Genomic DNA, 17,860 nt, shown 5'->3' with positions numbered 1-17,860 from the left:
CTATATTTTACCCCCTGAATGGGCTAGGAAATTTCAAAATAAATAAACGAATATTTTTTGAGAGTACCCCTGACTCCCCACCTTCCTGTCAAATTTCAGCGGAATTTAAAAGTATCCACCTCGATTCAAAGTTTTCATGGTTGGTGGTGAATTTTCTCAAAAATTTACGTTTTTAATTTTTTTAAATACCTACCTTGCTCCAGGAAAGTTTTTACAAATGTCGATAAATTATAGCCAATTTATCAAAAAAAAAAAAATTTCCAAATTTCTGCCGAATCGAAAAATATCTACCTCGATCCAAAATTTTGATGGTTGGTCGTGAATTTTCTCCAAAATTTACATTTTTCATTTTTTTAAATACTTGCTCCAGGAAAGTTTTTGGAAAATAAATAAATTATCGACAATTTATCGAAAAGAAAAACGTCTTTTACGTATATTTCGCCCCTTCGAGAGGCTAGGAAATTTCCATATAAATAACCGACCATTTTTGAAAGTACCCCCCTAACCCTCTAATATCCTTCCAAAATACTGCCGAATCAAAAAATATCTAGCTCGATCCAAAATTTTCATGGTTGGTTGTGAATTTTCTCAAAAATTTACTTTTTTGATTTTTTTTTAAATACCTACGTTTCTCCGGGAAAGTTGAAATTTTTCTTGAAGATAAAGGGCATTTTATCAATTTTTTTACTTATATTTTGTCCCCTCAAGAAGCTAGGAAATTTCCAAATAGATAACCGAGAATTTTTTGAGAGTGCCCCCTCGACCCCCTACTTTCCTGTCCCATTTCAACCGGATCCAAAAATATCGACCTCGATTTTGTGATTTTTATCAAAAATTTATATTTTTAATTTTTTTAAATACCTACGTTGCTCCGGGAAAATTGACATTTTTATTAAAGATAAAGGTCAATGAGATGTTGTCGCAAATGCTATAAAGTCCCTCCTACCCCCTTCATTTCGTCGTCTAACAGCGAACGGTACAACCTAACAGACTTTTTGATACCGTTTGGTACAGGAAGGACCAAGGGATACAACTGTATTTATACTTCTCATGGTTATAAGTAGGCGAGATATAAAACGTTAAATATTAACCGTCGAATTTTGACGCGATTTTCCTGCCAAACTAGTATTTCGAGGTAATTCTACATAAGTGAGCAAAATTTTGTATAGGGGGGTTCTCGAGGACCAGGAATCCGAATCCGATATTATCTTTTAAAAATATCTATAAATTATCGATATAGCCCATTTTGACTAATACCTTGTCTACAGGAACTTTTTTAATTTTTAAAAATAAATATAAATAATATTTAATAAATATAAATAAAATTGCCCGGAAAATTTTCAATGAAAATAAAGGTTAGGGAGGTCTATCCGCGAAAAATTTTAATTTATCTTGATCTTGTATCTTTAGCGAATTTCAAAAATCCTGTATCTTAAAAATTAGGAAGTTCTGTTCTATTTTATAAGAACTTTTTATTTTATTTGACAGTCGCTGATAAAATAAATACCTTTTTTAATTTTGCAGATATGGACCACTTAAATTAGTCTAAAATTTTTGTTTACCTGTTTCGAGTATCCAGCAATTTATTTAGAAGTAAAAAAATAATATTTCATGTCTGAATTTGAATAGGCACGCCTTTTTTTGAGTATAGCTGATACCATGGGGATAATATAAAAGAGCTACTCTAATTAATTTTTTAGCTCTGGTTGACGGGAATTTTGAGGACGGTTATCTTAAAATTGTAAAGAAAAATAATAAAAATTCAAACAAAAAATAAAAAAGCAAATGTACTCTACACGAATAACAAAGCTAAAAACTGATTAGATTGGAATTATTGGAAACGAAATATTAATTATATGAAAACATATAAACTTTTTTTAACAACAATAATCAATAAATAGGCTATTTCGTTTCCTTTTATTATTTTTCTATATGGCTGATACCTATTGTCTAGACACAGGATTATTTTGTAATCTCCTGAGAGGCTGGATTTACAATACCTACCATATAGAATGTTTATTATATTTATATTATTTCATTACTATTATTTAATTAAATTTGGGACCTTTTCAGTCGTTAAAATATTTTTTGTATACTTATTTCGTCCTAAATGCCAAAAACTGATTTAATGAGTAAATTGAATACCATTCCCAATATTATATCACCCTGTGGGCCTGTAATAGGTCAATTAAATGTAATTCAATTATTAATAAAACTATAGGAGGAAGTCACAAAAAAAACTTGAAACTTTGACGCCCTGTACATCGGTAAAAAAGGATTTTAGGGCTAGGTTTATATGAACTCTTTTTCTTATTGTGAGCTGAGGAACGCGCCTCTATGTTGAGACCGGTCATTAATTAATTAATTAATTAATTAATTAATGGATCACCCTGTATATTCAGTTCCGCTTTAGTATTTTTTTTAAACATTTGGACACATTAGCATTTTGCATTGATTTTAAAGAAAATATTTCAAATATTCCGTCCTGTTTTTTCATGTAGATAACGATGTTATTTAGTTGCGTCAGAACAGGCTGTTCTTTTTCTAAGTATTTCAACGAGCTTTCCTACTTATCTCTTTTTCAAGTGGCGAATACTTCGGATTATTACGCATTGTTTATATTTTCATTCAGCTACGTTGATAATATCACATGCAATAATCATTGTTTTTGTAAACAAAATAATATAACTCTTACCAAAGTGATCATCTTTATACAACTTCTGATTTTGATCATTTATACATTTGTTTGTTTGAGGAATGTGAACTGTATTTTTATTAATCCTTTTCCCTATATAAACCCAAAGCGTAGAAATAACACCTGCGTTGGTTAGTCATGTTATTTTCGTATAGTGATTCATGCTAATTTCGCAATGCATTACTGGGTAATATTTCATCTTATTTGTGATTCTGATGACCAGCTATCTTGCCTTTTTTTTGTGGTCTTCCTCTTGATCTTTTCCCTTCGGGTTTTCCATCTCTTGTGATCTTTGCTGGTCTGTGCTCTTCCATTCTCGTTACGTGTTGAATCCAATTTCTTCTTCTCTCTCGTCCCCATCTTAATATATCTTGAATATTACATTGTTGCCGGATATCTTCGTTTCTTACATGTTCTCTTTCTGTTATGCATCTTAATGTTTTCATTTCAGTTGTTCTTAGCGCTTGCTTTGTAACGTAAGTGTTGGTTCGTTGGTTGTTTTCGTTTCTATTCCTACATGTTTAGCCTGCTGTGGCTGCTGCTTTCCCTACTTGGTCTATCGCCTCTTGGTAAATATCTCGGTGGCTTGCTACATTTACTCCTAAGTGTCTTGATGACATTACTTGCTTTATGATTGTCCCTTCTATCTCCAGCTTAGATCTTATTGGTTCCTTAGATACTGTTAGACATTTAGTTTTCTCTGATGATATTGCCATATTGTATTCTTTTGCGGTTTTATTGTGTGATTGTCTTTGCTATTAGATATCAGTGTCGCATCGTCCACGTTACATAGAATCGTGATATTTGTGTTTCCTATGGTGTATCCTGTTAGTCTTTTTACTTTTTCTATTATTTTGTCCATAATCAGGTTAACTAGAAACGGACTTAAGCTGTCTCCTTGTCTTATTCCTGTGTTTACCTTTATTTCTTCAGATACGTTTCCCTCAGCTTTTATTTTAGTGGAGCAGTTGTAATTGAGTTCTTTTATGATTTTTATTATTTTAGGAGATACATTTTTTTCTTTAAGTAAGTATGCTATATCATTAAGTCAGTAAGTATTTTATGTGAGGTCCACGGAACACATGAAGAATGGGTTGTTGTATTCTATTGACTTTTCCACTAACTGGCGAATTATAAAGATGGCACATGTTGTTGGTCTGTTCTTTCTAAAACCTTGCTGTTCTTCGCATATCGGAATTGTTGCTCTTAGTTCTTTGGCTATGATTTTGGTGAAAATTTTCGATGTCGTATCTAGCAATGATATTCCCCCATAGTTTGATGGCTTATTCTTGTCTCCTTTTTAAATATAATATTGTGAAACTTTTATTCCACTCTAGAGGTATCTTTTCTTCTTTAATTATTTTATTGAAAATTTTTGTTATTTCCTTTATTAGTTTTGGTTCTCCATATTTAATTTGTTCGTTTGTGCTCGTGTTTTCTCCTGGTGCTTTTCATTTTTTCAGTACTCGTATTGCGTTTTTCACGTGGTTTTTTGTTATTATCCAATTTGAGCCCATTGTTTCTATTTTATCTTGAGCATTATTTTCGTTTGCAGTTGTATAGATTTTTAAAGTATTTTGTGCATTCTTCCATTTTTATTGAGTTGATCTTTATGTATTCATTTATAGGTCTTTTAGTTGATCGTAATAGTTTCCACACTCTTTTCTGACTTCCATAAAAATCGTGCTCGATGTCTTTCATGAATATTTCCCAATGTTCCTCTTTGATCATTTTTATCCTTGCATTCACCCTGTTTCTTGTTGCTATATAGTTTGCGAGATCTTCTGGTGTTTTGTTGCTTCTATATTTTAAGTATGCGTCTCTTTTTTCTTTGCATATGACTTTTACCTCTTCTGTAAAATGGGATTTGTTGACTTTTTTGTTATTTACATTTATTTTCTTGTTCCAAGTGCTTCTCTTGAAGTTGTTATTATGTTGTTTGTTATTTTTTCCAGGATCATCGTTATGTGTTATTTCGTTTTTTTTCTTCTATTTTTAATTCTAGTCTGTTTTGGTTGTTTGTGCTTTCGTTTTCTAGTGATTATGTATTAGTTTTCTCTATGTATTCTGGTTGAATTATCATCGAAGGTTATCTCTGTAATCTGATTTTGCTTAACTCTAATTGATGACTGAGGATAGGAACATCCAGGATCTTCTTAGGCTGTATGTTTTTATTATTTATTATGTAATCTATTACGGTTTTCCTTCCTCTTGTATCTGGCAGTGCCAAAACTTCCCGGCCTGAATATGAAAGAAACAAAGTAGAGTAACAATTTTTTATTATTTGCAATATAATCCCCCATAACTTCAATACACTTATTACATCTCTTTATTAACAACTCAATCCATTTAAAAAAAATTTCTTTTGGTTTGTCTGCAAAATGAACTAAAACAATCTCTTTTAACTCAACTTCGTCGTTAAACCGCCGTCCACGTAAGTCCTTTTTCAAATATCCAAACAAATAATAGTCGCTGAGGGCCCTATCTGGACTATAGGGAGGATGATATATCTGTTGGAACCCACACTCTAAAATGGCAGCTTGTGCAACACCAGCAGTGTGGACAGGTGCATTATCGTGCAAAAGACGCACGCCTCTGGTCAGTTTTCCTCGACGTTTTACACGTATGCAGTCTCGCAATTTATGTAATAATGTTGCGTAATATTTACCATTGACAGTAGTATTAGTTTCTTTAAAATCTATCAAAACAATTCCTTCACAATCCCGAAAGATCGTGACCATCACCTTTCTTGTTGACTGGCAGACTCTGAATTTTCTTGGAGGTGCGTGAAGCACCTTACGACGCCACTCCATTGATTCTTTTTTCGATAGAGGGTCATAATAGAGAACAATAGTTTCTAACACAGGCTTCGGTTTCGACCCACAGAGTTTCAAAAAAGAACGCGCACACTCGACACGGCGTTGTTTTTGAATATCCGAAAGGTTTTTAGGAACGCATCTTGCACTCACCTTATGCACACCTAAATGATCATGCAGAGTTCCACGAACACTTGTATCAGAAAGCTTAGTAATTTCTGAGATTTCCTTGACCTTTAAACGTCGATCATTCAATACCACCTCTTCCACAATCGCAACAATATCTTCCGTTATGACCTCCACTGGCCGACCACTTCTTGAATCATCCTCAAGGGACTCATGACCCATTCGAAAACGTTTTGCCTATTCTTTGACTACAGAATACGAAGGAAAACTTTGGCAGTACACACCATCCAGCCTTTCTTTAATATTTTTAGGTGCTAACCCTTCTTTTGTCAAAAACTTTATGATTGCTCTATACTCAATTTGGGTTATGTGCGACATTTTTTCGGACACGTCTTGTTTAAAATGCTGTCAATAAAAAACTATTTGACGCAATACTTCAGTTTTTTTTCGCAGCCTACTAAGATATATATTTAAAAGAAGGCAAAGTTTTATCGTGATACTGGAGCTGCATCTATGTCAGGCCGGGAAATTTTGGCGCTAATCTCGTATATGTGTGTTAAGGTTTTTGCTGGACGAACGTGTGGTTAATTCTTAGTTCCTTGTGTGCTCATAATCCTATTAGCATTTCACCTCGGTCGTTTACTACATCTTCATTAAATTTTTCTTTTAATCTATCTAGTATTTCGTTTCCCACTCTTGCATTCAGGTCTCCCATAATAATTATTCTGTCTTTAGATGGTATGTTATTAAGGTTGTCTTGTATTTGGCCGCAGAAGGCTACATATTCTTCCGCTGCTGCATAGGTCAATATAATGTGCGTTGATGTTCTTTCAAGATTCAGTGTTGCTGTTAGTATTCTATCATTTACGTACTTAACGTCAGTTATGTGTGGTATAAAGGTTTCATTTATTAATAATCCAAATTCCGAATTTGTTATTTTATCGGTTTTCTCTATGCCACTATAAAATAACATGTAATTTTTGTATTGTGTGGTCCCTTTTCCTTTGCGTTTGGTTTCCGATAGAGCACAAATATCGATTTTATGATTATTTAGTTCAATTATGATTTCTTGATCTCTCTGGTTCCATGATCTAATATTCCAGCATAGAGAGTTTGGATTGACGCATCAAACAGGACTGTAGATCGACAAATTAAAAGCCAACTGCACAATTAATGGTTGAATTCAGAAGACCAAATGCTATTTGGCACTACATCTGACCCGCCATTGAGGGTAAAAGGAAAAAGGTGTTACTGACAGCTTGGTAAAAAAAAACAATAGAATTTTTCAAAGAAACTTCCGCAGGGTACTGTAATACTTTTACTAGGAAGTTGTGTAAAAAGTAACAAGAAAACAATAAATTTTAATTTAATGATCTTTATTAAAGCTAAGACCACAAGTAAAGGATGGAGAGTTTGGATCGATCGACACGAAAATAGATCTACCTCAGAATTTGTGGTTAAAGTCTGAATAAAGGATCATTATCAATGACACCACCATGAGAGAGTTGAACAACAAATACGTTCAAACTTGCTAAATGTGTATACGGGGTGTGTTCAAAAAGTAAGGTGACTTTTGTAATTGGACTTGCTACATACATTCGATTTTCGATATTTTTTTTGTTATGTCTGTACACATGTCCCTGAGAACGGCATATGATGATGATATGATTTTGATAAATAAAAAAATACTTCTTGATAAAACTTAGAAGTCGCCTTACTTTTTTAACACATCTCGTATACTCTATTCATTTGCTAGAGGCTTGAAAACCTATATTCGTAACGAAATAATTATGCCTAAGGCGAGATACCAAGTTATTTGTCGTTAAAATTGTTTTGCGAATGGAATGTGCAACTTTGTTCGACCGGCTAATATTAATCCGATCCAATTGAAACATTGTTAGTTACACGGGATTTGGCATCAATGGATAGGTATTTCATGTCGTCCGTAATCCTAAAAATAGTTATTAAAAATCCTTGAACGCGAGACTTCCATTACAGCCTGTCAGATCCAGCTCTCCCTTCAAAAGGAGCTTTAATCGGGGTTCAAGCTGTGTTTGTCTTCAGCCGCGACAAAAACAATCTTGTTTGCCCCGTATGATGTGCGTTTCAAACGCATGCAAACTGCGTATCGAGTTATTATTTTACCTTGACATTTAATTGCAGCAACTGTCCAATTTTGCTCGCAGCTTTCGCATTCGGGAGTAGCACCGAATAAAAATCACAACCAAACCGAATTTTTAAAACTACAGTCCTGCAGGAAAAACTCAGACAATTATAGCTTGCAAATGTGTTTTTTTAAATACATTTTCTCTTCTGCAGCGTGGAATATTTCTCAATGGTGCTTGGTAGGGATAAGAGTCCTTATTTCACAATTATTCTAAGGTTTTTAATATTTCTAATTTTTCTAGAACCTTACTGTATATCTTCATAGCTAGCAGAAAAGGGTTATTAAGTCCTTTATTTGTTCTATACAATTGATAAATATTTCTAGTTTCTATTCTGATAGTTGCATTAGATTTTTGTGTTTTATTTAATATTTTCTAAATGGATGTAAATGTAAATAACATTTTAATAAATCATTTAATAAGCAGTTGATAATATTTAGGTGCTGTACTCTCTTTACATTTTGAATAAATATTTCGCAAAACTGGTAATAAAATAAAGAATAAAAAGCTAGTAAAAATTAGAAAGATAAAGTAACTAAGTGTTAAAAATATGTTATAGATTGGTTTAATTTCCTAGGATAATATTAAGTTTTAATAAATTTAAGCAATTTTTATTCAACATTTCGAAAAAGCTCCTCATTCTGAAGAAATATGTGTAACACACTTAAATGATGAAATGAAACAAAAGCACTTATGTCAAAGATTGACATTTATGTCAAACAATGAAGTGCAAATTCCGAAAATGGGAGGACGTTACATTCAATCCAATATCGTCCTTACAGAATCCACTAAAATTATCGGTCCATTTATAATATATAATTATAATATATAATGATATATGAAGGTAGCTTAACGTCCGAAAGATATCAACAATTGCTTTTAAATAATATTTTCAATCAGTTTCATAACGAACCATTAAATATTGTGCAATGGTGGCATCAAGACGGCGCACCTCCTCACAATGAACGGCACCTTAAATGCATTATTTCCAAATAAGTGGATAGCAAATCAATGCCCTGTCAGAAGTTCACTGGATTACTTCTTTTGTGGATATTTAATATAAATAAATAATTAACTTAATTAATTAATTAAATGCGAGATAGAACAAAATAGATTGTTCATCTTGCTTCCACTTATAGCCCATACCAATTCTATGCCACTAAATATACGATGGCAAGGAGAGATAGATGCTTCCACTTATAGCCCATACCAATTCTATGCCACTAAATATACGATGGCAAGGAGGTAATCCTAAAACTTGGTGTCCCATTGTCCCATAATTTGACAAAATGGCCATCTTATGTTTTCTGTAAATAAAATTAAATTATGTAATGTACGTATTTTTTCAAAATGACAAGCTCATTCAAAACATTAAATAAAAAATGCAGTTGTGTATTTAAAAAAAATAAGTTGAAGATGGGCACATAAAACCAATTAAAACTTAATAACTTCAGTTTGTAGGGCAGAAAAAATTGCAGTGTCTCACTTGTTTTCTTTTTTTTAACATAATTAAACAATAGTTAAGAAATCCATTTAAAAATGTATTATTGATTTTTCATAACAAGTTTTCAAAATTTCAGGCGTAGGCAGTTGCAGTTTATTAACAAATAAATTACGTCTTATTATTGTTATTAAAAAAAGTATTATTTTAGATGAAGTTAAAAATAGTTTTGCTGATAAATGAAAAACTGAAAGGATTCGGTAGAGAAGTAGAGGAATGTGCAACAAACAACTCTGCAAATAACGTGCGCACTATCCAAAAACACCCTGTACGAGAAATGTTCCTTTATAGCATTTTTTTTTTGCTTTTCGTTGGCAACCCGAGACCCCACGTTTAATATTGGATCTATTTGACTCTCGTCTACAACGCAATTGATCTCTATCGTTTGACCTGTTGTTTTTGCAGTCGGTATTTAGAGATTTAATTTAAAGTCATTAACAATTAATAAGTTAAGGTAGACGTGATCTTTTACGTTTCAGTCGGCAGTTGCTTCGAAAGTTTTGTTGTGTTTCAAAGGCGCTTTGGAAAACTTCATCCGAAATTGTCGTGTAAGTATTGTTTTCGGCAAACTACATAACAGGCTCACGATTAAATTTGCGTTAATTATTCCATCGTCAAATATGTAAACACGATGATTGTAATTAAAGACCGCGTAATCGCGTTGTACGTTTTTTATTTTGCAAAGCAAAATTAACGTCGAAACAATGAAATTTTTATCGGCCCCACGCAAACTAGAGAAAGTAAACTCGCAAAAACAATAAAAACACTTATCCCAAACTTGATTTTAAAAAAAGTTTCAAACAATTCGGCACAGTGAAAGTAGTAATTAATAATTAGTTAAACAAAAAGTTTTTAAATTTTAGATTTGGTTCACATTCACGTTGGGTGGTCTAGCGTTTGATGATTTGGTTTTTGCGCCACTTGCCGTTCTACATAAGTGGATTCGGTGGTTTTCATTACTCGCCCAGCGGGATTTTGGATAATTTTTCGACGTTATTCATGAATTCAAGTCACCGTATGCGTGATTAGTAAACAATAAGAATAAATCAAACAAATTATACGTAAATCACGAGCCTATGTATTTAATTGTTTTAATTGCAGTGTGTCCGCTATATGAGCGAAATTCCTTATAAACAAAACGTGCTTTATCGTTTTGAAAGTTTAGAATGGGTTTAGAGGCTAATCTACCTAAGGACAATACGACCTAGGCAGAAATGTGGTCCATATCCGGAAGTTTCTCATTTATTTTTTCCCCAAATTCAAAAATCAACTTGTAAATGGACATATCACACAATGTGTTTGTGAACCCTCGAGATTATGTTGTCATAAATACAAAAGGCCACATCACTAAGAAACACTGTAACTAATTCTTGTAAGTTTGCTTTATATCGCCGCAGCCGATAACAATATAAATTAATATAAAGCCATAACAATAAATTTATTAATATTCTTGAATTGCAACAAGCAACAATAACAATAAGTTTCAGAACATCCTTCAATTATAAAAAGGAATAAACCAAATAATTCTTTATAACTCTATATAATTCTTTAAGCCACTAATGATATAAATTAAAATTTACAACACCACAGCTGATAACAATAAATTAATGGATATTTTTCAATTATGAAAAGGGATAGCCTCTGAAATACATAAAGCAAATAAATCTTAAAACCACTAACGAGATAATTTGAAATTGATTTTTCAATATCTAGTCATTAACTTATAAATTTGATTGGCAACACCACAAGCAATAACAGTAAGTTGATGAATATTCTTTAATTATAACAAAGCACAGCCTCTCAAATACACAAACTCTTAAAAGCACTAACGATTTAACTCACTTATCAACATCATAGCCAATAGCAATAGGTTTATAACATTCTTCAATTATAAAAAGGCATAACCTCTCAAATATACAAAAGCAAATATCTCTTAAAACTACTAAGGATATAACATGAAATTGATTTACAATATCCACTTATGAACTTATAAACTTGATTCGCAACACCACAGGCAATAACAATAAGGTAATGAATAGTCTTTAATTATCAAGTACACAAAGCAAATAACCCTTAACAGCACTGAAGATCTAACTCGCTTTACAATATCACAGCCAATAACAATAAGTATATGAACATTCTTCAATTATAAAAAGGCACAAACCATACAACTCTTAAAGCTACTAACGATATAACTTAAAATTGTTTTGTAATATCCACACGTGAACTTGCAAATTTGCTTTACAACGTTACAGCTTATAACAAAGAGATAATGACTATTCTTCAATTATAAAAAGGCATAGCGTCTCAAATACACAACTAAATAACAAGTGAAAAAATTTATTTATATATTTATTTATTAAGATTATTTAACTACGCTGGATGAAATTAGCACAATTGTGTAAAAGTGAATATTAAACTTTTAAATAGTTATAGAATTTTTAAATAGGACAGAAATAGGTATCACTTATCCAAACTCATAAATTTTTGTTGATTATTAGGATTCTGTATGGCATTAGAAATCAATATAAATGTCGATTCCTATTTATTTTTCCTAAATCATGATGTTATTAATAAATAACGATATACTTGGAAGGGCTATTAGACAAAGAAGGCATGTGAATTGAAAGAAGTTGCTAGAACTTTTGCCCTTTTTGCTTACTTAATTAATTAATTCTGGAAAACGGATCATTCAACATTCGTTTGGTCGACGAAGATGAATGGAAGATGATGTGATGAAACTAATAAATAACCTACAGGAATTATACGCAGATTGGGTTGTTCAGTCGGTCTCTAAACCTGAAATATACCAACTAAAGAGTAAAATTTATGTATTAAACAATACGTTCCTTCAGTTATATAAGTGATATCAGGCTCAAATGCATTTTTGCCAAAATTTCGTATAAGTACATTTTGAAGAGCGAGTCACAAATGTTTCGGTGTTTATTGAGCAAGACTGGTAAGTATATATTTTGTTGGTATATAACACAATCGTAGCGAACTCAGAAATATGGCTGATAATCAATGCTTTTAGTAAACAGATGCCTTGTTTTTGAGTTTAAATCCTTATTTTCATTATTTCTTTACAAATTATTGTTAAAAGCAAAATATGTTTCTGTTTTGTGAAAACGCATTTCAAATACGTCATATCTAAATAACTAATCTTGTTGCAATTAACGCACGAAGTAATGAGCTTAACAATGTATGAGGAGGTTTTTTAAAATGCGCAATTACAAAGACTTGACGTATAAAAAGAGACCAAACAGCAATAAATATTGTTACTAGCACATAATTCGTGCAAACTCAATAATATAACTTTTATGTAAATTGTATTACAGAGTGTTTCGATTGCACAATTGTTTCTCGTATTTTGTTTTTTATTGTATGGTTCGACGAATGTGATCGGTGTCGATTTTCCAGTCAAAATGATGTGACGTCAGTCAGCCACCAATCAGTACTCAATGTTTTTTTTTTCTGGTAAACCAGTAAACCAATTTATTTCAAGCTTTATGAAAACAACATCCAAACTATTCGAATCCAAAATTAAATTCACGGGCAAATAAACTAGGTGCTTAAATGGAAATTAGTGATTTAGCCATATTAAACACGTGACTGAAAGACAAGCCGACAGAGATAAAGAACTGTGTTTTCAGAGAAAACTTTGTCTTTAAAAATTACGCATTGAAATTTCGTCGAACTCCTTCTCGGCGTATTTTCTGTGTTCTGTTATTTTTGAGTATCGTTAAAAAGAATCATATGAATATAACGTGTTAAAGGTATAATTTTTCATTAAGTGGCGACACAGCGAACGAGCCGGTTACGTCAACCACCGTGTATAATAGTTTTAATTTCAGAATTATTGCTCTCGGTAAAAGCACTTATCGACTTTTGTGGGAAATAAATGATCGGAGTTGAAAGCAATATTAACGTTTATTAGAAAACAGGACCTTGTTGTCACCTTGACTGTCGCCTTAATCCTGGTGAAGGTCGTATCCTGGAAACAAATGCACGTGGTTTACTTATTAGTTCCTAGAGGAATAACCAAGAATCCAATTAAATCAAAATCGAAACCGTTAACGTTTAATTTCTTCTTTTACTCTGCAATTTTCTGAAAAAATGAAAAAAACGAGGCCTTTTTAACAAAAATATCTACATCATCAAACCGTTGTACTCCTGAAGTCTGGTAATGCCACAGAACTAGGTAGGTAGTGTTGGTTACTCTTTGAAGCCGTTATTTACATCCAATTGTTTTCCTTGATAAAGAATGACATAGACGTGTATTAACATGGATTTCACAAGAAATATTCGGTACTTATAAACCTAATCCCTTTAATTGAACTGAGGTGGCTTTTACTTGATGAAAATCCATTTATCAAAATAAATAAGAACTAAAAGTTCAGATTTTCACGAAATTATATATTTTGACATGGCAATTTGACAACACATTTGATAAAGACGCGGTGTTCTCGAAACAATTGTCATGTCTCTCTAAGGCTTTTGACAAGGTTCATCGCCCGTCTTTGGTAAAGAAGTTTGGACCCTTACGTTTCAATACTTTTATATTTGATATTGGAATCGGAAATTTTAGAACTCCAGATTGATCTTCATAGGTTTACTATGTACTGTAAAAATCAGACTTTTTTAAATCTAGATAAATGCCAAATAACACAGTTTACACGGAAAAAACAACCTATTAATATTGACTTAAAATTGGACAATATAAAACTTAAGAGAGTTACTCAAGACAAAGATTTAGGCATCATATTGGACTCTGAGTTAACATTTGAAGCACACACACACAAGGGCTTGAGAACTCTTGCTTTTGTATTACGTAACCAAGGACTTTCGCAACCACAAACCAGTCATTTTGATTTATAATAGTTTCTTTGTAACGTGTATTCTTATGTTTGGGTTTATAAAATAAATATAAATATACTTCTTTGAGCCAATTTTTTTTTTGCGGTTTGCTGGATTTAGGTATTTTGATCGATGAGAACCTTCACTATAAAGATTACTAAAAAGTAGTGGACATTTATTTAGCAAATACTGAATCCTAACCTTACCAGTTTTGTTTATGTTTGAACTCGGTACATATGTATTTAAAAATAAAAATATTTTTGTTGAAAAAATCTTTATACACTGTAAATACTTGTTTTACATACCTTTTTGATTTTGTACGTAAATAATTGTTATTTTTTTAATGTGTCTGATGATTTTAATGGACCATTCTTATACAAATTGTAAAAAGTAATGTCTGTGTGGAAAATGAACGTATTATATTATATTATTATTAAAAACATCGCGTTCTTTTGCAGAGCCGAATGTGCAAAATAGTCTTCCTTGCCTCATTCGAAGGCATCCGGCCCAATTGGGGCCGTCACTGATGGCTTTAGCTGCACTGGTACGGCCGTTGAGGCCCCTCACTTTTTTGGCAACTTTTATTTTTCTGATGCAGCTGAACCTGCTGAACACCAACGAGTTAATATCAATCACACCTGAACCTATCAGTAAGTATTCGTGCTTTTTAATATTTCTACATAGACCAAACAGACCTTGACTTCATTCAAAAAATTTTTGAAATCCATTTTCGAATGCCACATTTATGTAGCATACCTTATACCTACTTTTTATGAGCAAAATAATAAGAAACGGAAATTAAACAGATAACTAGTACCAGTAAAGGTCTTTAATTGTAACAATTACATCCTTATCTAAATGAAACCGAGAGAATAAAAAATTTAATTTTTATTGAATATGGAGACAAACAGACAAACGAAAGTATTCTTTCGTTTGTTAAATATGGCTAATTAACGCCTTGTTTTCTCGTTCATTTTCACGAAAACGGTACCCAATAATAATCCACCTATTAAAGTTACTATTGTAATAAATACCATTAATTATTAAAGCTTGGACAAATATATTGAATTTAGCAATTCAATATACAGAGTGTGGAAGATAACTTTTTAAAAAGCACTGCAGCGTATACAGTGCGATTCGAAAGTCCCAACTACCTCTTTGCACCCGTTGCGTTGACATAAACTAAAAAATATGTATAATTTGTGAGTAATTGCATTTGCATAAAATACAAATTAGCATGAATATTGGCTACTAAATCTATGCACCTAATTTCAATATACTGTCAACTTTTCCAAACCTTTTTTTTATTTTTAACGAATAATTAATTATTTAATTATATTTGGTATTAAGCATTTAAAAATTGAATCGATTTTCTTATATTTTATTAGGGTATTTAGAAAATTGAACCCGAAATAGCTTTAAAGCGAAGTTAATAAACAAAGCAATTGAAGTCTGCCGCTATTAACTTACAATGTAGAAGAAACCATTCAAGTAAATAATCACCTATTAAATAAACTACTTTGTAGTAGATAATGTGGTGGTGAGGTTTGCTATATATTCATATTCCGGATGCTGGCGTTTCCGAATGCAAAGTTCCAACCTATTCTAGTGAAAATTCATTAAAAATATTAATTATTTATCGAAAGTAATAATTTTTCTGTTAGAAAAAAGTTGTTTTAATACGCAGTTAAAAAATTGATTATATTTGCTGGTCTAAATTAATAATGTGGTCTTGTTTGAATTAATTATTTTAACTACCTGATTAAAGTAGTTTCGTATTTATGACATTTTTTTAAACAACTGGTGGCAAACAGTGGCTTTTGTCATATTTTCAACCATCGATGCCTAATCACCTGATATTCGCTAATAATTGGTGGGTAAGGTGTTTAAAATTCTGTTTTAAGCAAATGATGCTGTAAAAGGCTTGAAAAAAGTTGCCAGCTCTTTGCCAGTCCAGTTGTAGGACTTTTGACTGCAGAATTCAAAATTTTTCACTGGAAATTCCATATAAGAGATTTTTTAACTCATATTAAATACAACAAAATTCTTTCAGTGGTAAAATCTAGGTAAACGTATTTATATTCGGTAGACGCAGACTTCTATATTGTCCGTCCTAGATGAACAAAACAAAAACAAATTATTTGACTATCCCATCGCTTTTTATTAACGCCATTTTATTAGTGTACCAAAAGCCGATATATCTTTCAATTTTCACTAGTTTTAAGTTACAGGTCTGATGATTGATGACAAGATACCAAAACAATCTTTGCTGTAGTTTTTGTATTCTAGTATACAATATGCTATCGAAAACTGAGACTGAACATTAAATCAATCAAGTTTAATGCGTTACAAAGGCTTATCGTAAAATGAACTATGTTAGCTAATAGACTTTATACAATGCATTCCAAACTCAATTGCCTATTAAAAGTATCGAGGAAACCGCGAGATAATGCTATCAAATTTTGATCGTGGTCACTGGAGGCCATAGGATTTGAAAAATATTCTCACTGTTGCACTATTGCCAGATCTACCTTAAAGTCGCGACAAGTTTGGAATTTAAAATAACTGAAATTTGTTTTTCTACTGCGTTTAAATCTGGCATTATTTGATATAGTTTTTTTTGTTAGGTGTTCATTGCGACTATAACATACAGACGTTTCCATTTGAAAATTTTAAATTACAATGAATAAATCATGCTATTTTTAAACAAATTTGCATTTGAAAATGTGTTATTTTTAAACACTCCATATATGTTTCGCATCAAACTAACCTTCTCCAATGTACCTGACAAAATTTGGCGTCTTTTGTTAAGACAAAACTTATTTATATTCACCTTCAGATTTAGTTAGATATAAAGAAAATAGAATAATCTATCAATTAAACTTCCAGAATTGTTGTAACTTTAAGTTGGATCTAGCAACAACAACGGCGAGAATATTTTTAAAAGACCGTAGTCTCCATTACTTGATAAAACTGTCAGCAAGTTTTTTTAAATAAATCTTTTAGTTTTGAGTACTTGCTATACGTCAAATATGGTGATTTTGAAGTTTGGAGACTAAGACTTTTCAACCTACTAAAATATGTACTTCCTGGTTTGATAATAGTCTTAGTAACTATACAGGGTTAATGACACGGCTGATTTTTCCCAAAATATTTCAACATCTCAGCAGTAGTTGCATCGTATCCTTTACTTCTGCTATTCTTTAACTTATATATTTCTTCTATCGTGGGTGGTTGAACTTCCTTATTTTGTTGGTTTATTATTTTTATTTATTTAGAAGCTCATCGAAATATTCCTGCCATCGGTTTAAAATATTTTCATCCCATGCTATCATTCTGATCATCTTTTTTATACTTCTTTATTCTGTATTGGATTCACTTTTTTCTTTGATTGTTCGTATCCTATTTAATTACGTTTGGCATTTCTCATCAAACCGTGAGTAGTTTCCATAGCTTTCCTCCATTTCTCATTGATGTCCTCTGTCTGGTTGATACTATCCAATGCCCTGCATTGGTTTTTTCTATAATCATTTTGTGCTTTCCTAGATGTGTTGGTTTAATTTGCTTCATTTTATTGCATTTTAATCGCTCTTTCTTTTTTCGATAAGTCCATGATTCTACTTGTATATTTCCTGTGGAAGTATGCACTCGTAATTATCAAGCTTATTTGTATTGCAAAATCTATGAGAAATTATACATT

General features: G+C 31.8%; 1 protein-coding gene across 4 annotated transcripts in view; it reads left to right on the top strand.

The window, feature by feature from the left end:
• LOC132708610 (insulin-like receptor) overlaps positions 1 to 17,860 on the top strand; it is a 32,945-nt gene that overhangs the window by 3,797 nt on the left and 11,288 nt on the right. For 3 of the 4 annotated variants that reach the window (XM_060681040.1, XM_060681038.1, XM_060681037.1), the window contains one exon: positions 14,619 to 14,810. In XM_060681040.1, the coding sequence (XP_060537023.1) occupies positions 14,687 to 14,810 (124 nt within the window). In that variant the 5' untranslated portion in view covers positions 14,619 to 14,686. Of the gene's footprint in view, positions 1 to 9,788; positions 9,852 to 14,618; positions 14,811 to 17,860 lie in introns of those variants that run through there. The other variant, XM_060681039.1, reaches the window with a different exon arrangement.

Source organism: Cylas formicarius, unplaced genomic scaffold (genome assembly GCF_029955315.1).
Source record: "Cylas formicarius isolate icCylForm1 unplaced genomic scaffold, icCylForm1.1 PGA_scaffold_12__32_contigs__length_19106922, whole genome shotgun sequence".
Taxonomy (NCBI): domain Eukaryota; kingdom Metazoa; phylum Arthropoda; class Insecta; order Coleoptera; family Brentidae; genus Cylas; species Cylas formicarius.
This window is presented reverse-complemented; position numbering and strand designations above follow the sequence as displayed.